Source organism: Parus major, chromosome 5 (assembly GCF_001522545.3).
Source record: "Parus major isolate Abel chromosome 5, Parus_major1.1, whole genome shotgun sequence".
Taxonomy (NCBI): Eukaryota; Metazoa; Chordata; class Aves; order Passeriformes; family Paridae; genus Parus; species Parus major.
In genome coordinates this window covers 30002944-30028464 of record NC_031774.1, presented here as the reverse complement: position 1 = coordinate 30028464, position 25521 = coordinate 30002944, and the positions used below count along the sequence as shown (strand labels likewise).

The window sequence follows — 25521 nt, the reverse complement described above, 5'->3', positions numbered from 1 at the left end:
TCCGGACGGGACCGAGCTCTCCCTGCGATAGCTGCGGGCTGTCCCGGCCCGTCCCGGGGATCCGGCCGGGACCGAGCTCTCCCTGCAGTAACTGGGTCGTGCTCGCACACACAGGTAGTTGAAAGACTTTTAAATAAACCCGTTAAAACTTAAAATTATTGCTGTGGTCACTGTTTATACGTGAATACTCACTGTTAGTAAGGGATTCATTAATAAGGGGAGCGCGATTGCCTTCGTAATTCCATCCCTTTTTATCTTTCCTGCATTAAAACAAAATGTGAGGACTAATTCCCATGGCCCGATTAACTTTTAAAAAACGACAAAGAATTCCGGGCTCCTACTGCTTCCTTAGATACCCATGCGTGTTAAAATCAGGTTTTCATCGGCAGTAAAAATTCACAACAGTTTTTCCTGAAGAGATAAAGTGCATCTCGTTCAAATTAAGATTTTGATAGACAAATTTTTATGCCAAAATAAATGTTACTTGGCTAGTGGAATTGTGTGTTGCGGTCTGCAGTAGAGTTTTTAGCGATGCTTACAGAAGGTGGCGTTTTACTGTCACACGTGCCCCTAAGAGAACAATTTCTCCTGGTATTTTAGTGCAGTAACGATGCAATGTGGTTCACAGTTAAGAACTGACGACAAACAGATAACATGCACTAGTGAACCCTGTGTGGCTTTGCCTCCTCCCTAAGCACGCTGAGCTCCGGTACGTTAAAATTTTAACATGTCTACTTATTGCTAATGCAATAGCAAAGTGTTTTGGACCCTGTGGTGCTTTCCAGACGGCGCAGATGACGTGAAGCAAAAAATACAAGAATGCATGTTTACATCCGCAAGTTGAATATGTATGGCCAGTAATGACAATGAGAAAGCAGCAGAATAGACATTATAGTTCCAAACTACCTAAACTAAAATATGGGGTTTCTAGGAATTACATTAGCTATGCATAATGAGGTATGGCAAGCAGCTAGGTGTAACTGCCCCAATTTTTAAATTTTTTTTCTACAGTACGATGCATATGCTTAACAGCTGACAGAGTTTGATTTGTTACTACCTTTCCTATTACAGACTGCCTACAAGCTCACAAGAGCCTTTGAAAAGAGACTGTCCAGCTCTGTATCTGGTTATAAATGGATATGAAACTCCTTTGAAATTCTTTGAAACTTCTTACTGCTGCTTGTCCACATGGAGCCAGTGAAGGTTTCCAGTGAGGCCGTCACACCTGAGACTGAGTAACAATGGCTTAGCAGGGGTATCTCAAACCACAGTTATCTTCCCATTTGCTATGTGTCCTGGAAGACCCAGTGATGAAGAGGTTCATATAGTTCATCTCAAATCCTGTAAAACAGGTCATACAAGTCCTCCTCTCCAATAAGGACTAAACTTTAATAACATTAAATCTTACATAATCACAAATATTGTTATAGGTGGCAGGTGTACTTAGGCTTGAACTAGAAAAGCAGAATGAAGTGTGTGCTTTCTTTTTTTGCCTTTCCAGGAACAGGTCAATTTTGTTCCAAGATAAACTAGACAGTTCTTTGAAGTATGACAATTAAAGAAAAAAAAAAAAAAAAAAAGGTTGGAATGGAGAAAACTCTTTGTGTCTAAGAAGTAGACAGCAGGAAAAGCTCTCCAAGATGTGCTTTTCATCCTAAAAGACAGATTATGACATGATGAAATCACATTTAGACAAGCTGTCCTGATACTCAGAACACAGTTGTCATAGTAACAGAATTTATTTATCCTTTTCTTCCTGATCCAATCAAAAAGAAATACAAACAACTGGGGACATACAGGGAAATTGTTCCCAATTACTACTGCTTACCTTCACACTCCTCTTCTGAAAGGCCTTTTAATACACAAATAGGTAGCCAAAACTCCTTTCTGTCATTGTCTCATACATGTTGGAGTAAAAAAATTAAGGTTTTTTTAATGCTCATTAGTTATTTACCTTTGATTATTTTTTTTATATCTTTCTGTGTACTCACCTGAAGTACCTCTTATTTACCATAGGCAGTATTTCCTAAGGCAGACTGTAGCAGTTCCAGTACTCAGGTTAGGACAAGCACAGCTAATATTTGCTGTATTAGTTCCTTTACAGATTAGAGCAATAAACAGACTCTTTTCTGGCAAAGGACAAGTGATTATGTATTAGTATTTTGGTGAGGATGAGCTCTGCAGTGTGTTCCATCAGCAGCAGTGATACAGCACAGTAATCTGTCAGCTGAGGGAGACAGGCCAAACTACAATGCTAAGTCCAGAGTTAATGGTAAAAATTCCATTGTTTATTAAAGCCAGCTATTAATCCTCTGACTTGCACTGGAAAAACTCCTGTGTTGACAAAACTGCCTTCCATGTTGCCACAGCTTCTGCTGCAGGACAAGAGCGGAGCGTGGGAAGCAGGAGCTCAAGATGGACTGTGCTGTGCTGAAATCTCTCAGTGCTGTGGGGTCCAGTGTTGGGAGTTTGCTACCAAACAGCTGCAAGGCAACACAAAAAAAAAATTGATCTTGCAAGTGTCTCAGGACCTTCTGTGGCTTAGGAAGTGATCCAGGCAAAACACAGAGGGTTTAGTTTTACAGAAATGGAGGCCAAGAAGTTCTAATACTGCTTAGTCAAGTAAGCATGCACAAAGGAGTTTTGGGAGTACATCACCATCCCAGTGCACTATGCTTAGCCATAGGGAACCTCAGGATGCAAAACTGCTACTAGAGAAAACCTGTTTGCATTAACAAATGTTAATCTCATTTGGCATTTCTTGTGCTTCCTTTTAAAAATAGTCCACTTTCTCCTTACAGAGAAGAGCAAAATACGTTTTTTTAAGTACTCCACCAACATAGCATTTAGTTCTGAAGGACAGTTTTGGTTTTTCATTTCATTCAGGTTTGGGGTTTTTTTTTCATTTTTACATAATGTTTGTTTTAATTTAACAATATTTCTTAAGGATGTCACAGAACAATAAACTGACATTGTCCTTGTAGTCTTTTCATCCTTTTTAAACTATTTCGTCCTTTGTTTAATGTGAGCTCTATTTTCCTCACTTAAGTACAAGAATAATGGGTTCTAACTTTCCTACCTCCATGTTTATTTTCCATTAGTAAGATTTAGCCTCTAAATCCATTTGCACTTGCCGAATTACCCCAGGCTTTTTCTTCTTAAACTCACACAGCTTTACTTTGTATTTCACTTTTGTTCTTCAATAATCTAGAAAGAAACAATTATCTTACCGACATCTATGGTGGTTAAAAACAACCACAAACAAAGAAAAAGACCAAAAAAAACCCCCATAAATCACTTCTGAGTAACTTTAATGTGATGTTATAACAGGACTTGATTTTTTTTTCCATGTTGGACATGGAAAACATTTTTTCCAGGTGAATTTGAAAAAATCCAAGAGACAGCACTAATGACTCAAAGCTAATACTGTCTTAAACAGAGTTAAAAATGAAACAAGTTAAATATTCCATCTTGCATAGAGTTTTCTGAATTACTCTTTTCTGATGGCAATTCTAGCATAGAAACTGGTTTGTGAATTTTAAACAGATTAAACAGGTTGGTTTTTACACAGGTTGGGTTTTTTCCCTATAAAAAGATGTGCTTTTGTGAATTTTATCCGCATGGATAAATTGCTGAAGGATGGACTAAAAACATTCTGAAGTAATTCTTGAGGTATGGAAAACCACTGTAGTAAATTTCTTGGTGAAGGATTTCAATGTCTTTGGATATAATCTGCTAAAAAATACAATTAAGTGTTTACATGTATTCTTTTTGAAAAAAATAGGTATTTTTGTCCCAATGGTAAAAACCCATCACATACCCTTCGCTTTCCAGATATAACACAAAATTATATACAGTTTAACTCTTAATTTTATCATTGCTGTTTCATTCAACATGGGAGTTGAAAAGGACAAAGCCAAGTTTACTTTCTTCAAAGGAGTTCAGATCTGAGTAAACATTTATCCACATTCAGTAATCACAGAGATTTTGAACAGTACCTATATGCAGGCAGGACATGAATGTTAAACTTAGCCAAAATTCATAAGGGAACTACAACTCCTACTTTGATTTTTAGGTTTTCAATATTTTCACAATGGCATCTGTTCTTTCACCAATTTTGGAAAAACAAACACTCCATTAAATTACTTTCTATTAGCACTTTAAAAAAATTGCATGCTATAGTACTTCTCCACCTCTACCACAGAAGGACCAATTTTTTCTGGAATCTTTCTTCTTTCTGATTTCAGGCAAGCTATGTCTATCTTCTCATCTCTGTATCTAAGGGCAGCTCGGGCTCACACCACCTATCTGGACCCCTTGAAGACTGTTCCTCACTCCCAAGCTGAGAAGCTCTTGAACTAGCAAGAAATTAAATGCACTGAAACCAAAGAGGAAATGGATAAAAACGTTTTTTACACACTAATTTATACATTGTTATTTAAATACATTTTTATTAAAACATTTGCTTTTAATGATTTGTAGAAATCCACAACCTTGGAGCCATTAGAAGCTGATTACTTGCTTCAAAGAGGTAAAAGGAAGAAAAGGTACATTCTGCTTTGGCAGAATTTTTTTTCTCACTTTTAAAATTAACTGGTTGAATTCACTAAGTTATTGTGAACTTGTCAAGATTCTTCACTTTGTCCCTTTTAAAGAATGCTTTAAAGAAAACTACTTTCATAAACAGACAGTAATCACAGATAAAGGTTCAGCATGCAGCGAAGGGCTGAAGTACAGGGAAACCACAAGGAGCAAACAGGTGTTACGAGATTGTGCTTTTAAGAAACTACCCACAGAGACAACAGTGAGTGCAGATGAAAGACTACTTGAAACTGAACAAGAACTAAAATGCCACGGCTACAGTAGTTTTAGATCACCTAACAGACAGATACAATTTCAAGTTCACATTCAGTATAAATGAAACAATATGCCTGTGATTTTGCAGAGAGGCAAGCTGCAGCACAATGCCTGAACTCTCACAGAAAGCCTGCTGAGCTGATACCAGGGCACGACTGACTCGCTCAGGAATTAGGCACCAGATTTTAAAGTCTTGTGTTCATACATTGGGTGGTCTGCAAGATGAGTGGAGCAGGAGGATTGGTATCTGTGTCTGTGAAGATAGAAGGAAAACTTCTCTACCACTGGCAATATTGAGCAACACCATTAATAAAACTTTGCCTTTTGGAATCTGTTGCCAGCTTCTTCACCCAATAGTTCAGTTGTCACTGAAACGCTCAGAATCCCTCTCTGTGAGTCTCTGTGTGAGAGTGAGAGGCAGATTCAGAAACTGTCACACTCAGAGAAAGGCCACTAGCATTTCACACCCATTTCTTTCATTTGCTAGCTTTTCCATAACAGAACAGCAGAGTGCACCAGCAGCTAAGTTTATTTCAAGGTTTACCCCTTAGTTACTTAATACATACATGACACTGTAAGGACTTTTGTATATGCCCTTTATCACAGGATTCTTAACACATACATATTTATTGGAGTCAGGATTTGTCTTGCATGGTCTCCAATCCAGCTTTTACTTAAAACTACAGGAATATATGTGGAATATTTATAAAAAGAGGTCTTTCTCAGGTTTAACATGCATTATGATTATGGGATTCTTGGCTTTCTCAATGTTTTAAGCCAAAAAACAGTGGTGTAGGATTTAAACTATTTTAGATGTTAGGCAGATGCTTGGTAACTAATTTGTGCAAGAAAGTTTTAACTGTGATCAAATAAATGTGCATAACAAAACAAATGCACCTAATAGTCCATCCAGCTTCATTAGTGAAATGTGCAGAATCTTGCTGTGTCTGCGGAGAATAGGACTTACCATGCTGCATGTCTTCTGCTCTTTACAGCCTTTCCTCTTAAATTACTTTGATGCCCAGTCCATTGTAATACAACATAACATTTCCCAGAAAACCAACTGCCACATTTCCATAATTCAGCCATAAAAAGAGTTCCCAAATTCATATGTACTTCTGACAGTTAGTAACAAGGTATCATTGTAAGGATTTCAGAGATCAAACTACAAATTTCCATATATAATTTGATATATTTTCATTAAGTATTTCATATTAATAAGGAACATTTGTATATATGTTTTCCTTTTGTTTGTTCATTTAACTTATATTTGGCAAAAAAAAAAAACCCATCAGGCCATAACAAACTTCAACATAATAAAGATCCATGGGATCAAACATGTAATAGAAAGTGACCTTCCTCTGTCACTTAAAGCTCCTGCTCTTACTAAGAATCCACCTTGGGAAAGATACTGACTTTATTGTTTCTGCTGGCTTTTCTTTCTGTTTTACACTTAGGCTGTTTTGTCTGGATTAGCTCTTCAGGGGTATTCCCCAAAGGAGGCAGGAGTCGCTTCTTATTGTTTCGGTTTTCTGAGAGCCACTGTGGAGGCAGCTCAAAGGGTCCAAAACCAAACTGCATGGCATACTTATCATTTACTGTATCAGCTTCTGTGGGCACAGCTGGGGCCACCTGAGCTGCAGAGTCTGCAATTGTCCGTGGTATAAACCTGTGAACCGAAGTCTGTCCTAGCTCTAAACCAGTGGTAGGAATTTCTTTCCGTTGAAAGTCACCAGAGCCAATGGATTTGGTCTCATTCTCCTCATCTTCCATGGGCTTGAAGATTTGTTGTTGCCCGATATGAAACATCTCCAGAAGCTGGCTTCCCGAATGGACACTGGGCTCCAGGTTATCGTCTGCAATACCACCAGAGCTGACAATGTTTCTCCTGCTAAACCTTTGGTGCAGCTGTACTACTGTCCCCACTAAGCACTTCCGTACTGATTTGTTAACAGTTAAAAATAACAAAGGGTTGGCCAGCAAAGAGACCTTGGGCAACCAAATAGCGGTGAGGAGCAAGAAGACTGAAATATCTGAAATATTGAGTATGGTGCGGTAAATCACCAAAGTCACATAGGGAACGCTGCAGAAGATAAATATCATAACCATAGAAAGCAGCATGATGTGGAGCTCAGCTTCTCGCTGGGAGGCATATGGGATAGAAACTGTATTTTGAGGGGTCCTTAATGCAGCTATGATGACTTTTCTCTTCTGGCTGGCACTCAGCGCTCTGCGAATAAGAATCATAAAGAGAAATACCACAGCCACCGGTACAATCACAGTGGTGATATTGTAGATGACAACATATATCAGGTGGCCAAGGGAGTAACTCCAAGATTCAGAGCAAGTGGACATGGCATAAATATCAGACACATTGGTCACAGCAAATACTGGAATGCTGGCCACTATTGCATGGGCCCAGATATAGATAACCAGGTCTCGGGATTTTGCATCAGATATTTTTCTTTCCAGAGGGTATAAAACAGAGTAGTATCTGTCAAAAAAAAAAAAAAAAGTTATTTTCACATGCATACTGCTTATTAGAAACCTCTCAGGAGCCATCTGAGCATAACATTCCAAATCCCTAACTGGGTTGCCAACTGACTACCTCTTTATGAAAGAAAAACAAAACAAAAACCACAACCCCCCCCCCACACCCCCAAGGTCTGCCTTTGCAGGTCTGTCTATAGAAAAAACCTGAATATTTAAATGTCAAGATCACATTTCTGGTGGTGAAAATTTCTTTCAATACATCATTTTGGCTGATGCATATGAATATTATTTTTAAGATTTCACCATTTACTTACTTGTAAACTAGACAACACATTGCACTCAAAATTTCAAAACACATGATGGAGACACATGCGACATTCAAAGACCAGACTCATAGTTTTTAAAAGTTGCTTTATAACAGACTTTTTCTGGATATTTGGAAAAAGCTGTTGGTCACAGATTACATGTATCCATCTATTAGAAGTACAATGGTGTTTTGCTTTGCACAAGCTGTGGTTGGCAAACCCTGAGCAAAGGTGTTGCTGAACACTGAACACTTTTGTGAATGTAAAAAAACAAAAATAGTGTATCTCTGACATACACTTCAAATTTCAGACACTGATTGCTTACTACTGGAGTACTGCTGAGGACTTTTAAGCTCACAGAGTTTTCGTGGCAGACCAGACTTTTCACATTTATCATTATATGTGATAGGAGTTTGTGCTTTTTCTGAGGCAGATCACAAGTTCTCATGGAGAAGGGTAAATGATATGCTGCTCCAGTGGCAACATTGGTGTGCACTACAGATAGTGATACCACATTTATCACGACAAAGGGAGAAAGAAGAAAGAAAAATCCAGGATCATAGCAAATTGTCCCCATTACCTGTCAAGAGCAATGGCTGGAAAACTAAGGATGGTCACTGAGCAGAAGACTTTGTGCAGAAACTTGGCAATTCTGCAGAAGAGCATCGTATAGATCCACCAGCAGCAGTGTGGACTGGCACTAAGAGCAATGTCAAAAGGCACACAGACCAGGCTGGCACAGATCCCCGAGCAGGCCAAATTCTTAATGAACCGGTTGGTTACAGATTTAAGTAGCGATGTTCTGCAAGTTGACCACAGCACCATGATGTTACCTGCGAGTAAAGACAGGAAGCATAAAAAAAGGAAAACAGGCAAATAACTAACCCCAGGCCCCAGTAACAATAATCTTAACAAATTTGAATGTTCCCTAGTACTGCAAGTGAAAATAATTTTTTGGAATTTTCCAGGTATCACTGATTTGGATCATGATGCTGCTCAAATTAGGAAGCCTGTAAGGGCTAGTGGCTTTATGAATCAGAAGGCTGAAAACAATTACACCCCAGCTATCCCCTCCCAGCTCCTGGTAACGAATGAACTAGGGGATTTCAGAGGCAAATGCCTAAGAAAATTATCCAAACCATATTTTTAGATACTTATGTTGATTCCTGTATTAAATGGTCCATCCTGAATATTCAAATACAGAAATTGGTTAAAGTGTTCATACAATATTTATATATATTAATATTTAATAAATAGTACAGAATTCTTTTTTAGAGATAAAAATACATTAAGTAAATACAGATACAATTAAAATATAAATGTAAGTATGTAGTTTAATCTGTTTGTAAGTAGATCACAGCAGCTTGCTTTTTTTTTTTTTCACTGACCACTTCAATGGCACAGACAGGCCTGTGTAAAGCCACACCCAGAAGAAATCTATCTTTCCCCCTCCCCCAGGACATTCTCTAAGTACATAGTAACAAAACAAATGGGACAAGCAAAACGGAAAAAAAAAAAATACTTGATGCATGTAGCTTCACAGAAATACACACAGAATGCAACCTGCTGATTTGGATATTCAAGATCTACACATTCATTTCAAATAGGGTGGATGGACAGCAGCGAAACAGTGAAAAGTACAGGGAAAAAAGCCCAGGATTAGCTATGGCAGTATTTTTCCCTTATCACTGCATTCCATCCAAGTCTCAGAAAGAAATATCGTATGACAGACACATCGCAAGTTCTCCATCACAAATTTCCCAATGATTCTATCTTACACAACAACAGTGCAAGAGTAAATTAAGTGATCTGATCTTACACCACGGGCCTCTTCTAATGCATATCAAAATACCATAAAACTCACAGAATTTTCTCTCTCCTTTAAAAATCTGTCTCTAGAATGATCATAGAATGACAGATAGTTTGGGTTGGAAGGGACCTTAAAAGATCATCTTGTTGCAACCGCCCTGCCATGGGCAGAGACAATTTCCACTAGACCAGGTTGCTCAAAGTCCCATTTAACCTGGCCTTGAACACATCAGGGATGGGGCATCCACAATGTCTTTGGACAACCTGTTCCAGTGCCTCACCACCCTCACAATAAATAATTTATTGCTAATATCTCATTTAAACCTGCCCTCTTTCAGTTTAAAGCCATTTCCCCTTGTCCTATCACTACATGTTCTTGTAAAAAATCCTTTTCTAACCAGCTCTCTTGTAGCCCCCTTGAAGTACTGGAAGGCTGCAGTAAGGTCTCCCTGGAGCCTTTTCTTCTCCAGGCTTAACAACCCCAACTTCTTTAGTCTGCCTAGATCAAATGCTTCAGCCCTCTAATCTGTGGAGGCAAGGATCTCTGCGAGCACAGCTGAGTGGGGCACACTCAGGTAACATCACCTAACAACATCGTGTAACCTAGTCCCAGCTTTCCAACCCTGACTTCACAGACATTCTTTTTCTCCTTTATTTGATTTCTCCCAAAGCTGTACTATGCAGTACCACCAGACCAGTCAAAGCACAGCTACCAGCATACAAATACTGCTCGGCAAGACAACTGCATTTATTCTCTGCAGCTGGACAGCATGCAAAGTAGAGTTTAGTTTCCCACCTCTGAGCAAAGTTAAACTGCTCTTATTGCAGAACATATCAACAGCCACTTTGTGCATACTCTATATTGTTGACACTTACCAGAAGTTCTTTTGAGTTGAAGTGCAATTATTTATGTGGCAGATTTGTTAGCATTTTTGTTACCTACAAATAGACATAATGAGAGAAAACAGCATCTTAAGCTGCTGATTGAAATATGGAAAAGCAGCTGCAGTCCCCCAACACTCCTCTGTTGACATTAACATTCTTTGCCTTGATTTGTCCTCCAATCAATAAAAAAACCCAAGCTTTCATGTATTAAGTAGTTTTCCTATGGCTGTCCATGTAAAATACCAGCAAGTTCATATGCTTGTTCACATGGCCAATGTGCATACCAAGTGGCAAGTACCAAGAACTAGCAAAAAGTCTAGTTCTGCTTCTTGATAACACAGCACTGTTTCAACAGAAGCATGCAATATTAAATTTAAAATCTGCCTCACAGACCTCCTATTTCAGTCTGCAGTACCAGAATGTCATTTGGGATTTAATTTTCTATATATTGCGTCATGTGTCTTATGCAAATTCCTTTTTGATACTGACAAAATACTGAGTTGAGTTACATCTCTACTATCTGATGTATTTTAAAGAAGGGAATCGTCACCTGGTTTTGGCAGGTGCTTTGAGCTCGACAATGTATTCCTCGGCACTATTCAATCAGTTGTATTTAAAGCTTTCTAAGTGGCTAGGAGATACTCTGTCAATCAAACAACTTGCTTTCAAAAATATCTCAAACTCTGCAGCAATTAGAAAGTACTTCTAACAGTAATAACATATTTTTACAATGCCCTCGAGAGGGGAGAAAACAGACTTTCGTTGTGTGGTTTTGTTTGTTTGTTTTAAATTAATTTAGATCTTTCATCTAGTTACAATTGCATTGATTTTATAACATTAATTCCCAAGCAAGTTTCATCTTCATTAGAATTAGTATAAATTAAGAATGGAAAACTAAAAGAAATCAGAAGTGTTTTCATTAATACTTCAGAAGCCTCTAGAGACCTACTGAGCTGCTCTTCAGGGTCCTGCAGAGGAGCTTCATTCAAGACTCCATAGTCTCAGCTGTTGAATTACTTCTACAAATTATGTCATTTATACATCAGAGAGTTACAAGGAAATTAAATTAGCTCTGGTTCTGACTTAGGAAGAATGAAGTGTGAAAAAAAGTATTGGTTCAAAGACGAGGAGGAACTCTTTAAACAGATAAAATAAAATCAGAGTCTGAAAGGCAAAAAAGGATAAGCAGACAGAAGTGTCCACTTGGGACACTGGAAAATTAGTCAGGGAATATCCCTCAGGGAAATGTTATTTTTTCATTTGCAACTATGATTTATCTATTAATAAACTGCTCTAATGAACCAGATCAGCTTTAGTATAGGCTGGTAGATTTTTGTGCTGATGCCTTCAAATCAAGTATTTCCCTTCATGCATCCCAAAGCAGAGGAAAAATTACACCGGAATCTTTGCGTGGCATTAAATACAAGAAGCTGTGGAACAAAACTGCAAACATTTCCCATTTCATTGTGCCTCAATTTTCCCCAGCAACTTCTTTCCATGGAAGAGAATAACAGTGTTCCAGGCAACAGGGCAATTCAACAAGCTGTTGTGCTCTGAATAGCAATTGTGCTCTGAGTCTTTTCACAATGTCTAGAGGCTCTTTTCCACTCTCCAAGTATTAGTCATTTACTGATGAACCTAGGAAAATTTTATTCTCTTTAGATTACAACTGTACTGGGCTTTTGCACATCCTCACAGTGGGCAAAGCTGTCATTTTCTACCATAGGTTAGCTCCAGAAGGGTTTCTGCTGGATCATTAGTCTAGAGCTACATAACCTTGGATGCAAACTTCCCATGGGGTTTGTACTGGTTAGCTGGGGGACATCCAAGAAAAACTGGAGTGAACAACCAGCTGGAAAATACAGCATCTTGCAATTTCCTGTAAGTCAATGCTGTCAGAACATGCATGACATTTATAAGAGATCACATTTCACAAAGCATATCCCATATTGCCAAGTTCCACCATATATGCAGAAAGATGAAGAGTTTTCAATTTAAAAAGGAAAAGCATATCTTTGGTCATCTCAGAGAGCTGTACCTACATAAAACACGACACCTGACATTACCTGACAACCTTCTCAGTATACAGACTGACTGAGCAGGACACAAAAATCAGGCTTAGAATAGAATAGCTGAAGTTGGAAGGGGCCCAGTGAGGTTCTTTGACTCCCTCAAGACTGCCTACAACTAAACCCTATGACTAAGAGCATCATCCAGACACTCCCTGAACCCTGTCAGGGTTGATGCTGTGACCACTTCTCCAGGGAGCCTGTTCCAGTGACCAATCACCCTCTTGTAAGGTAAAGAACCTCTCCCTAATGTCCCATCTGGGCTTCAGATGCAGCTTGATTCCATTTCCTTGTGTCCCACTCCTGGTCACCAGAGAGGGGAGATCAGCACCTCCCATTCTGCTGCCCTCCTTGAGGAAGGTGTAGACTGAAATGAGGTCACCCCTCCACCTTCTCTCCTCCAAGCTGAACAAACTAAGTGACCTCAGCTGCTCCCCATAAGGAGCTCACCTGTGCCTTTGACCATTTCTCCAAGTGAAAACTAAATGTGAAATATTAAAGGTAACCACTGCAAGAGAAGCAGCTCTTTTCACATTAGAAACATGTTTAAAGCCTGCCGAGTCAGAATTTCTTTTATTCTGTTATTATCATAACTATCAATATTCAATAACTCTCCATGTACTATATACCAACTAACTCTATTGTACAAGATTGAAAAGATGATTGTTTTTAGTCATCCCCTACTTTTTTTTTAATTGAGAAACATCATAGATAAGCAGCCACACAGTACTTTAAGTTGCACAGAAGTACACTGAGAAAGTAAATACAATGGTTCACCACAGCATGCTGCCCAGAAATCCTTCTAGCCTTTACTGTGGTTCAAGTTCACTGAATCTGCAAACATTAACCTTCTCTGACCACGAAATGGTTATCAGAGTACATTAGTCTGATTCAGAGCAGCAAAAATTACTTTTGCTCCCCTTCCAATTTGTACTGCTTGAATTTCACTGCCAGATGCGATATGTTGATGCAGGCATCAACAGCTGAGATAGTCCTGAAGTACTAGCTTTTAGCAATACTTCAAATAATGTGAAAGAGTCTTAAAAATACCTTTAACAAGCAGAAGTAAGATCACCATGGAAACCAGAGACAGTTATCTTAAGAAATCCATTTGCCATGCAGTCATCCAAAAAAACAAAAATAAATACTGCTTTTTGTCAATTAATTCACGGAACTCAATCCATTCACTTGGTATGACATCCATCTCACATTTTTGTTAAATTTAATCAGCACACAACTGAATCAAAACAAAGTCCACACTCCAGAAACATCCTCCTCCTCACAACATGCTGTCCTCTGCTTGCTCACTTCCCTCCAGAGCAGGGTTCCAAGAATCCAGCCAGCCTTCCTAGCAGAGAGCCCTTGCGTACCCACCCACACTGCCTGCATTGTCACAGGGAAGGAGCTGGCAGCCTTATTTATGAAAAAAACAAAAAACAAAAACAGGAAGCCACAAAACAGGTTAGAAACTAGGCTTTAGCCATTAAAACTGTTCATTAAAAACTAACTGAACAAGTCACAGTTTCTGTGAACACGGTGAATGGGAAAAATTCTTACGTTGAAACAGCAGTGATCAAATTCTCAACTCTCCAATACTATTTATTATTGTTTTTCAAAGTATTTTGAGGAAGGTATTTTTGAGAGAACTTACTCTGACAAACCACACTCCAAAAAAGTGATTAATTGGAAATATTTTTGGTACCCATGATACGTAGCCATAAAATATTCTTCTTATTGATAAGTAAGTTTACCTATTCATTTCCAGAAAGAATATGGATATGTCAGGATACATTTTGGCTTACACAGCTTGAAAAAAATGTGTAAATTTATCACAGGATCATAGAATCACAGAATGGTTGAGGCTAGAAGGGACCTCTGAAGATCATGTCAGGAAAACCCTACTCAAGCATGGATAAATTTTTGCAATTCTTTTATAATTCTTAATAATTCTTTCTATATTAGTTTGAAGAACTGTAGTTATGAGACTGATGGAATAACCTTTACATAAAAACAAAAAGTAAACTTCTTGAAACCAAATCCAACCTTTTCTAACATTTTTGCTACCAACTTCAAAATTCAGTGATAAAATAACAATTGCAGTCCAGTTAAAAATAGTGGGGAAATATTTGTCATTTTAGTACATTTCTTTCAATTTTAGTTTGTGCATGTGCATATGTGCAAACAAGTGTTTTATATCCAAAATTAAGTGTCTGCTGCAAATTAACTACCTTGGAACAAGGTTTGCTGTCTGCCAAACTTTTTCCTTTCACAAAACAGGTGAAGTCCCTAATTTTAAAATGTTTCTCCTGTTCTCAGAATTCTCATTCACACATTCCTACTTTCATCATAACTACTGATTCAGAAGTATAATTATGTAAGAGATTTATCAGGTTAAATGAACTACACAACACAGGAGTTTTTCCAGCACAGGGAAGTTTTCCTGCAGAGTGTTTCAGCATAGATTTAAATTATATTGGAAGCCCTTTCATTTTAAGTGTGATACTTGTCTACGTGGTTTCTGTTCCCAGCAATGTATAGTTAAAAGGTAGGAAAGGCTTTATGGAAGGAGCTAGTTCATAGCAGCTTAGTCTCAGAAAGTGAACAGAGATTTCCTTGCAGGTATGACAGGTATGTCACTGGCTTTTGTTGCAGCACCACTTATTCTAAGTCCAAGGCCACAACCTGCCTACATAACTACTTAACTGGCAGCTGCTACTCTGACTTGCTCTGAAGGTGCAGCAAAGGCAGAAAACATATATGAGCAAATTTTAAATTTGCTTACAGCTTATATAAATATACTTACAGCAAGCATAACTTCTGTGATGTTTTTAATGTCAAAATCACTATGTTAAATTGCCATTAATATACTTCCAGTGTGACTTTTTTTTTCCCACTGTTATTCTTTGTATCTGATACGTTTATTGTCTGTAGGGAGATTCTAAAGTAACTACATCTTGCTAATGGTCTTGTAGGCCCACTTTTATTTCTTTCAGGTATGCTTATTTGAAGGAAGGTAAAAAAGCATTGCACTGGTCATCTTCCAGTTCTTCATACCCCATACCACTTTTTCCTGACTCACCTTTTGTATTTGCTATCCCACTAAATGGAAAGAATTTCTACACAGGAACAATAATTTTCTCCCTTTTGATTAACTATGGTACTTCAACAGCCATCAAGATCATTTAAGCCAATCAAGCAAACAAGCAAACCCACTGATTTTGCTAATGTACACTTGACTTGCCTGACTTCCTGGTCTCTATTTTAAAACCAATCTCCTCAAAGAAGCTGAAATTCTTCAAGATTCTTGGAAGGAAAAATGCTTAGAGAATATTGCATCTGCAACTTCAGAACCATGGATTTGTTCCCATGTCAGGAAAATACGGCAGCAAAGTGTGGCCTTACCTTTCAAACCTAAGCTAGGAAATTGAAAAACATGTCCAGATGTACTGTCCTAACCATAACAGGAATATAAAGTATTTCCAAAATTAGTAACTTTTTGAATCACAGTACCTAAGGGACCAGCCTTAGTACAAAAATGTAACCAAATTTTTTAAACCAAGGATTTTACATGATATCCACAAGAGTTCTCCATGACAGAGAGACCAATGTTTCAATCAATTCTACAGACAAAGGAAATACGAGGAACAGATAGAGAAGAGGAAAATATATTGAATGCACACATCATCAACGTATGTGAAATCATTAGCAGAAGTCTGGGCCTGAATCTCCTTTGCTAACAAAGGATCATATCTAGTGAACCCCCTGGCTTACACAAGGCTTCACGCCAGTCGCCCTCAGAGAGGAAATCTAAAGCAGCCAGTGAAACACCACAAGGCCCAGAATGCAAGTGAAGGCAGTAATCTTTCTCAACAGACAATCTGTCTATTCTTCACCATCCTTGGCACAAGAGGAATAGCCATTATCCCTTTGTTTTATAAAGCAATCAAAAAAGGACTGTTTTGAACATGTATTGTCATGAGAGGACTGTGTCAAGCAGCAAGGTGATTTACTTGAGCAACCCTGACCACTGTGCTGAATCTAACAGCAAACAGAAGCCTTAACACAGGAAACAAGCAGGTTTTAAGACTTGTTTTTAAATAACACTGCTGTATGCCTCTTTGTACCTCTTTGTTTGCAGAGAGCCTACAATCACTTTTGTTGGTGACCTCCCTATGGCTCTTCAAATGCACCTTTTTTGTCTGGCTTCCCACAAGCACCTGCAATTCATGGCAGGTTTGTTGGTCCCATTATTAAGAATGTAAGGTCACAAAGATGGGACATCTTCTCACATCACAGATGATTCATTCAGAAAGCCAGCCCTAGTCCCTAACAAGGTTCTTTTAGGAGGAACCTGCAGGACCTCATAATCTCTGCAGGACATGCCAAGGGCAGATCCAGGAGGAGACTGACAGGTTTGCACTTGTGAGGCTGTGAAAAAAATTGCGTTTTAGTGCAGCTCCAGCATTTGGCTGTAAGCTGCTCCACCATCAACAGCTGACAGGAGCAACTTCCCACCTTCCACACTCCACCTGATGACCGCCTGTGCTGTTCAGAACCTTATTCTCTGCCTTCACCCTTATGTCCACCCTTACACAAAATGCTACCAGACCAGAATGTAATGCAGATATGGTCCAACAATATCATGCTTATGCAAAATTATTTTTTCTGCATCCAGTACTTTTCTAGTTGTTCACCCAAGATTTTCAGACAAAACTTATGAAAGAAATTAGTTGCTACACCATATTGTAGTATAGTGGGTATGTGAGATCTATGCAGCGTATACAACCAAGAGGACAATTTTAATTTTACTAAATTACTGGGTAGCTGGTTTCCCCTGGCTTACTTATTGAAGAAAAAATGAGATGTATACAAAATTTAAAATTAATGACCCTTAACAGAGAGCAAAATTTTAAAAGCCTGTGATAATTACTAGTAGTTGGAAGACAGACTTTATCTTTTGTTTGGAAATTGAGTCTATCTTGCACTCTTGATTAAAAAAATTACTACCTGTTAGCACCAATTTTCATCCCCCATTACAGCTGAAATTAGGGAGTTTGTAGCTGAAAGATACCACACTAACAGCTATTTCATAGAGCAGAAATTATTTCTGGACCAACCTCACAGTCCTGTGACTTCTTTTTGCTCTATACAAACAAGATAGATCTGACATCATTCCTGCATTAGTTTGCCAGTGCTTCGCTTTCTCCAAGTGCCAGTTTACTAGAAACAAAATTTTATTTTTATACAGTTTTGCCATGCAACCATTCACAAGGTCACCAGCTGGGCATATTTGCTCTTCATTTCTCAAACACAGATGTCTTCAGACAGGAGTTATATATGCCTAATACATCCTGTGCAGTGGGATTAATTTACATTCTATTTAGAAACAAACTTTTTTCCCTCCTTGACAGCTGACTGTAATGAATGTTTCTCTCCACTCCTCCCAGCCCTGTAAATGTACTCAAGTCATACCCACCAAGAGTAAGAAATTAGATCTGGGGACTTTAACACACATCTGAATAATCAGGATTTATTAAAAAAAAAAAAAAGTATGATCCTAAATCATATACTATTCTAAAAATCACATGGAAAAATATTCTATTTGGTTACCAAAGTGTGGCATTTCTCTGAAGAAATATGGAAGTATGGAACCAAATCAGATTTATCCTGTCTGTCAAAAAGAAGTGTTCCCATGGGATAACTCTGGGCAGGCAAGGTGGTTTACTGTTAAGATGAAGGCATTTCTGGCCTGACAGAATGCAAGATGTGGGGTTTGGCTTGATTTGTTTTTTGTTTTCTTAAAATATATAGAAGCTTGAAGTATAATTTTAGATTTTTTTTTTTATCAAGCATTTCACTTACAGAGTCAATTGTTGACAGAGACTCTCCCTAGATTTCTTCTCCCTTACTTTTTTACAGTCTTCCACAATACTCCAGTATTGGAATTCTGTATTGTCCACTCCCAATCTGCTTTCTTTTACTCTTTTCATAACTGAATTCCCTTTTCTTTGCTCAAAATCCTCCCAGCAAGACACAGTTCACAGGTCCATTCTCTGTAAAACAGCACTGTTAAACCCAAAATAACACTGGGCTTAGTGAAACGGCCTCAACTTTTCAATCGTCAAATGCCTTCACAGGAAACACTGAAAAAAATTAGCATTAGTACTTAACACCTCCATTCAATTAAAAAAAGCCAGGAATACAGCTCATTAGGACTGATGGCTTAGAATTCAGAACAACAGGCAAATTCCCAGGATTCACTGTAGTAAATGGAACCAGAATAAGATACAAAAACTGGAGAAACATTGAAATTTTTCTTGACCTTAGGAATATGAATTCTTTTTGAAATTCCAAGTCTGGACACTGTCTAGCAGCAAAATAGTTCTGATAGTAAGGTAAGCTGTAAAACTGCCTAACAGTCACCCAAAATACAACTCTGACATGTGGAAAGAGTTTTTAACTTTTCTTTTATCTTCCAATAATCCAGATGACTGCTATACTGGCAAAGGAAGAGAATATGGTTAGTTTTGCTTTAAACCTCCTTTTCTTCCCTAGTGTTAGAAATACAAGTAGATGTCCATATTTGAACTTCATAAATTGCTGGACACAGCAGAAGATAATGTACCCTGAAAGTTGCCATAACATTACCAGTACTTTGCTGAATGTTACTTTGCACTAGTGCAGCGATGCACGACCTATCATGCACTGATGGCTCCTCAAACTCACTCATCAATGACCTGCATGCAGTATATCATTTTAAACTTTTTTGTGTTTTGCTGATAGATACAGTTGAACAGAATCTCTTTGCTGGCAAATGGAACTACTGGGCCTCTTAGCATATTAAAATCAAACTGATTTCAATATGAAAAAATGATCAAAAGCTGGAACAATACAACATAAAATTAGTTTCTAATTTTATTTTCCAAAGCTAAAAAAATATTTCACTGTCTTCCTATATATATATATATGTATGAACTGGTAGTATGAACTGGTAATATGTACTAGCCATATGCATGTAAAAATTAAATGAACCTAAGACACACAGCTAAGCCTATAAAGAACAGCAGTCTCCAGCAGAAATGAGAAAGAGGCTTCATATGTGCACATCCTACCTTTTCCACCAAAGAGGATACACAGCACACAGGCAGTGACTTGTTGGATTGGGGCAAATCAGCAAGGGGGTGCATCAAAACACAGCTTGCTGTGTTTTCCTACACACATTCACGCTCATTAGCAAAGCTTTCCACTTGCATCTTGCATCTGTTCTCTGCAGCCATCTCTAAAACAACATTTCTTGTGACACAGGCAGTAAATCCATAAATAACCAAGAAGTTGGCTGCTGCATCATTGACCTCTGCTTATTAAACATTCAACCCATTTACTGCTACAAACCAATACAAACTGCTACATTTACTGCATGTGTTACTTATATTTCATCTTTTGTATTTCTACATTTCTCACACACTTTTTCCCTTTTGCTTTCCTAAAAAAACTACCATGTCACACTGGTTGGGATGACACATTTATGTAATGGCTCCTCTCTTGTACTGAGTCATCCACTGTCAGCAGGTGAAAATGTTTCGTCTCTCTCTATGCCACATGGAAACAAGCAGAAAGTAAAAATCCAGCAATTTCTCTTGGCTTCAGGAGATGAAGTAACAACAGAAACATATGCCAGATATCTATAGTGATTTCAGCTCTTCCATTAAGGGACTAAAATGTGTCATTAGCACATGAAATAGTTCAAGTTGTACCTCCGTTGCCTGGATGCAATATTTTCAGTAATTAGTCTTGTTACCTTAAAAACAAACATACTTTGTAACTTCAGGGGAAATATGAAGAGCAAGATAAGGACTGCATATTTTAGTAGTCCCTCAAAAATCACTATGACAAATCCAAAAGGTTTTCCAAGACAGGAGAGACAAAGAAAAAGCTCCTGTATATTTAATTACAGGGGTTTTGGCATACTTCAACTTGTGACCTTAATACAAGAAAGAGTAGTGGATCCTTTTCTGAGCCATTTAGGGATTTGTCTGTGAAGACCTGCAACAGAAATACCAAGATCAGTCTGAATGAAATGCAAACAGAAGCAAATGTGTGTGAAAGCATCAGCAGAAACAATAAAGCAAGAATGATTTATTAAAAGAATGTTAAAAGAATGTCATGGATAAAACAAGGACACCACTGACAGTAATTCTTAGACCACAGTAACAGTATTACATCAAATAGAGGTAGTACAAACTAGTTCTGCTTTTTTTCTTGGTCAATTTAAGCTGTTGCACATGAAATACTAAAATTCTCCTCACTGAAGTGATTTTGATAAATTTCAGATGAAACCTTTCAGAAGTGATCAAAGATTTAGTCTTGCTTAACCACACATTATATTTGACATTGACAACATTTCAGTTGTTACAAATAGTGGTAGGAGTTGGAAAAGACCTCTGGAGATCATCTAGTCCAACTCCCTGGTAAGGCAGGTTCACCCAGAGCAGGTTACAAAGGATCCAATCCAGACAGGTTTTGAATATCTCCAGAGGAGACTTCACACTCTCTCATAGAAGAATGTTCCAGTTCTCTGTCATCCTTGAAGTAAAGGAGTTTTTCCACATATTCAGAGGGAATGTCTTGTGTTTCAATTTGTGCCCCTTATCCTGTGACTGGGCACTACTAAAAAGAGTCTGGCCCCATCCTCTTGACATCTACCCTTAAGATATTTATATGCATTGATAAAATGTCTTAAAAATGTATCTTCTCGATTCAATTGTGAGGAAGATTACTTGAATCTTTAGATTACTACTATTTCATCATTATATTCCTTGTATCAAAAATGACTGCAAAAACAACTTAATAAACACATTCACAAATACAAATGTAAAATGACTCCTTAATGAAAATTACACGGTTTTATTGTTTGGATTTGGAATGTGTTTGGGTTGTTTTATTAGATTAAGTTACTAGACATAAAAATAGCACTGGAAATAAGCAAATTTCTTATATCAAAAACATAAGATAAATTAATTGAAAAAGGTAAAAGAATTGTTTTAAAAACCCCAACATACAGTAGTGTATATGGTAAACAATGTCATAACAAAATTACTGCCAGTTTTGTTATCAAACTGTCATTGAAGTTCCAAAAGTAAACAAACCATCAGCATGCTTACACTAAGAATATACTATCAAAGAAACTTAAGTGCAAACAAATTAATACGTATCTGTATTGTATTCCTTATGTTAATTCAATCTGGATAGGACATTTTATTCAAAAACAATTTATTAAGAAAAAGCCATTCCAGAAATTCTCTTCACCTAAGAGATACTGTAATCAACGATTCAGTTATGGAAGTGCCAATACAAGCATCAGTAATGCTTCATGAGAAGGCACTCAAAGAACAGAGCAATCCACGACCAGAGGTTACCTCGACTCTTTCTGATTTTGCAGAGGGACACAACCCATTGTCAGTAACAATTTGTTTCCAGATGTGTACTGGGGAAAACCACACGAGAATCACTGCATAAACTTCAAAGGTAAGTTTAATACAAGCAAACAGAAGGCTTCACTATGATTGTAATTTTAGATTGCATAATTGTAATAATCTCTTGTATCTTGAAAATTATATAAATACCACAGGAAAAATAGCCACCTGTGTTCTAAAAGGTCTTCAATAAAATGCTTTCATTTTAGCAAACTAGCATATAGATTTCTTTCAGATTCTGTTGAAGTAAGTGATCTCTCTTTTTTTCTTTTTTTTTTCTTTTTTTTTTTTTTGCATTTAACGGGGTATTTATTACCAACAGACTGCAGCACTCCACTGCTTTCCTAGAAAAATATTCTGCACAGGAAACCATATGACAATCCTTTGCCCTGTCCTGACAACCCACTCCAATGTACAGAGAAAGCTGTAATGTTCCATATCCATGATCCATTTGATCTTTGGATCTGTGCTAATACCATAAGAGTGACACAAACTGTAATGCTGCTTTAAAAGCTTTAATTTATGAGAATTGCATTCCGAAGCAACCTCTTTTCTAAGAGCACAGTAAAGGAAGACTTCAGCAGTCAAGTAACAAACTTGAAATTTAAACAGCATGTGATCAAGACTGAAAGCAAAGAAAGAAAAAATGAACAGTTCACAGTATTCTAGTGAGAGTCTACAGTTGCCTCTGGTGCCTACTCAATTAAAAATTAACTTCAGAAATTATCTCTATAACACTGCAAAAACAATCACTGCATCAGAACTCAAAGGTATTATTAAACCTTGACTCATTCACCTATCACTTGTCTGAACTACTCAACAGAGCACAGTGGAACCTGCACACTGAGGAGAGCAAGGCACCGCAACCTGCATCCTCAAGCAGAGTTTACATGACTTCCCTGATTCCTCTAAAATTATTTTTAGTGGAGATTATTCATTTCTTTGTTCATGCCTCGCTGTTTCAACAGCAACCAATCAAAAACTACTGGTATTTCAAGGACAGAAAAGTTAATTTACCATGTCAAGCTTTATTGGCAAAATATGCTAATAGGAATGCAACTCACAACTACAATGGTTGTATAAATTTTTCAGAAAGCATCTAGTGTGCACATCAATCAAAAAAAAGTATTGAACGATTAATGTTTCAGTTCTATATACAATAATGGTTTTAAATTCTTGATTAATAGCCTACTTATAGTAGTCTTAATCTGACTGTACAGAGTGGTTAGACTAAACAATGTATCCATTATTTCACATCTAATTTACATGTCTGAGGGTTTAGATTTTTTTTTTTTTTTTTTTTGGTTTGAGGGTTTTTGAGTTGGTTTTTTTTGGTTGGTTGGTTGGTTTTTTTTAAACAGAAGTAGCTCTCCCAGATCAAACGCTTGGCTAGTGATTTCTACCACACGGGCATTACAACATGATGTCAGTCATTTAGCTTTTTGTTTTGCAATGTTTTCAAACACACAGACCACAGATATACCTGTCTGGGTATAGAAAGCTCACATACATGCATCAGTAGAAGCCACTACTCTCTCAAGGCTGCAAGTTTTTAATGTGACTTGATAATGATATTCTCCAAAGAAAATGGAAATTAAATTTTACATTTCCATACACTAAGAGATCTGGGGAATGAAATAATGGACTATTTACATTTTTTGGAAATGAGCAGATTTAATTGGGAAGCATTTCTATATATCCTATTTTTGCGATCCCACTGATCCCAAGCTGCCTGATGTATGAAGTAGTTGTAAAATATTTCATAACTAGCTTTCCTTTGCTGAGATGATAGTGTCTCTGTAGGAAATGCAAGATTTACATTATAAATTTACATTTATCATAGAAAAGATAAAAACATCACAAAATGCAAAACTGAGACCTGATGCCACTTTTGATCCTTGAAGCAAGCCACTGTCAATGAATTTGGCTGTCCCAGTACTTCCTTAGAGGAACATGATCATAAAGCTACACCTTACTGCCCTCTCAGCCACATCTCATGCCTGTGACACAAGTCCTGACAGGAAAGCAGGACTTGCAGGTTATCTCTGCTTCTCCCTGCTATGGGCAACCGAATGAAGAGAAGATGGACAGTTTTCCTTTGCTCTTCCATCAGGTTAATAAATCAAAGTAATGCAACCCATAAAAGAGAGGCAGGTGTTTTCCTCTGGAATACAAAATGGAGGGGAAGAGTGAGAGAGGAAGAGACTTCACCCCTGTATGCATACCACACACGGCAAATCCACATTCTGCTGGGAATATTAAGACTGTTAGTTTCCTCAGAGACACAAAGTCAGAGATTGATCTGTAGTATTCTGATCACCATTTTTAACTCTCTCTGCAACAAAGGACCTAAGCCAAGATGCAAGCAGACACTTCTTATGTCAACAGCTCATTCCTTACATAACCTACATGTGCTCCCAGTATGATCAGCAGTGACAGACCCCAGTGTTCCTCTCTGCAGAGGAATCAGAAGGCTATGTCTGTTTAAATTCCATTTCTTTCAAACATCACATTTAGATGAATGATGTACATTGATAATACAGTTACCAGATTTCCCCTGCTCTGAAAAAATATTAAAAGTGTCATTCAATGCAACTGGCACTGAAATTACTCCCTTCCTCTATTCTAAGTAATGTTAAATGACTTTTTTACCAATTCTACATTGCTGAGAAACAGGACAAATGTTGAAAAAGACATGCACAGCTCTGCCTCTTTGTCTGCATATATAAGGTAATTTTACGTTGTTTTTTTTTTTTTATTTATAAGCATTCTTTATGACAAACATGAAGATTTACAAAGACTCCTTTCATGATGTGTTTGTTGGCTACAAACGATATTAGTGGGTAATTTTTTTCTCTAAATCCACTTTCTGCTAGGTATTATGTTTGGGAACATTATTAATTCAAATTACTTATCCATTTTACACTTTTACCCCATTGGAGTTGTTTCTGGCTGTTTGGGTTTTAAAAATACATTTCTAATGTCTATTACTAAAGCTCTGTGGAAGTGCTCTTCAGATGAGGTCTTTACATCTTTTCAGAGGACGAAGCAGAAGAAAATGATTCTCAAGTTACCATTCCAGTACAACAAACAACAAGAATCATGGCTCTTCCAAGTAAGAAGAGGCAAAGATGGTATGGGAGGAAATCTTATTAAACCAGCTGCAAAAGTTGAGGGAAGAGAGAAAGAAAAGCTTTTAGACTGAAGACACACCATTCTTGGACATGAGACTTGCTCGGTACTCTTTGATTTGTACTGTTTTTTACCAAAGCTCTTTTTTATCTGAGTTGGCACAAACCTAGTAGGTTATTTATTACATTTACTGAAATGCAAGTAAACAAAATGCAAAATAAAGCAGATTTATGACACATCTGAATACTAAGTAATCTTCAAAGCTAAGTTTTGTGACTTTAATGATACTGTTGTTGAGACAAATATTGCATTAACACTGCAATGTGTACACAGCTCAGTGGCTTACATGGATGGAATAACAGTACTTAGCTTTTTTCATAGACACTTTTCAGCATATTTACATAAGAACCTTTACTTATGTGCCTTTAAACTTAATTTTATCTATCTGGATTGTCATTGCACACATAATCACATAGCCTGCAATCAGAATAGGTGAAG

The 25521-nt window shown here is 37.5% G+C and overlaps 1 protein-coding gene across 1 annotated transcript in view; it reads right to left on the bottom strand.

Annotated features, from left to right (window-relative positions):
* Nucleotides 1-5336: 5336 nt before the first annotated feature.
* The window catches only part of GPR176 (G protein-coupled receptor 176), a 31694-nt gene continuing 11509 nt past the window's right edge, over nt 5337-25521 (bottom strand). Inside the window, exons 2-3 of the mRNA XM_015632331.3 lie at nt 8236-8488; nt 5337-7351 (exon numbers count right to left, since the gene is read on the bottom strand). Coding sequence (XP_015487817.1) covers nt 6244-7351; nt 8236-8488 — 1361 coding nt within the window. The 3' untranslated portion in view covers nt 5337-6243. The remainder of the gene's footprint in view (nt 7352-8235; nt 8489-25521) is intronic.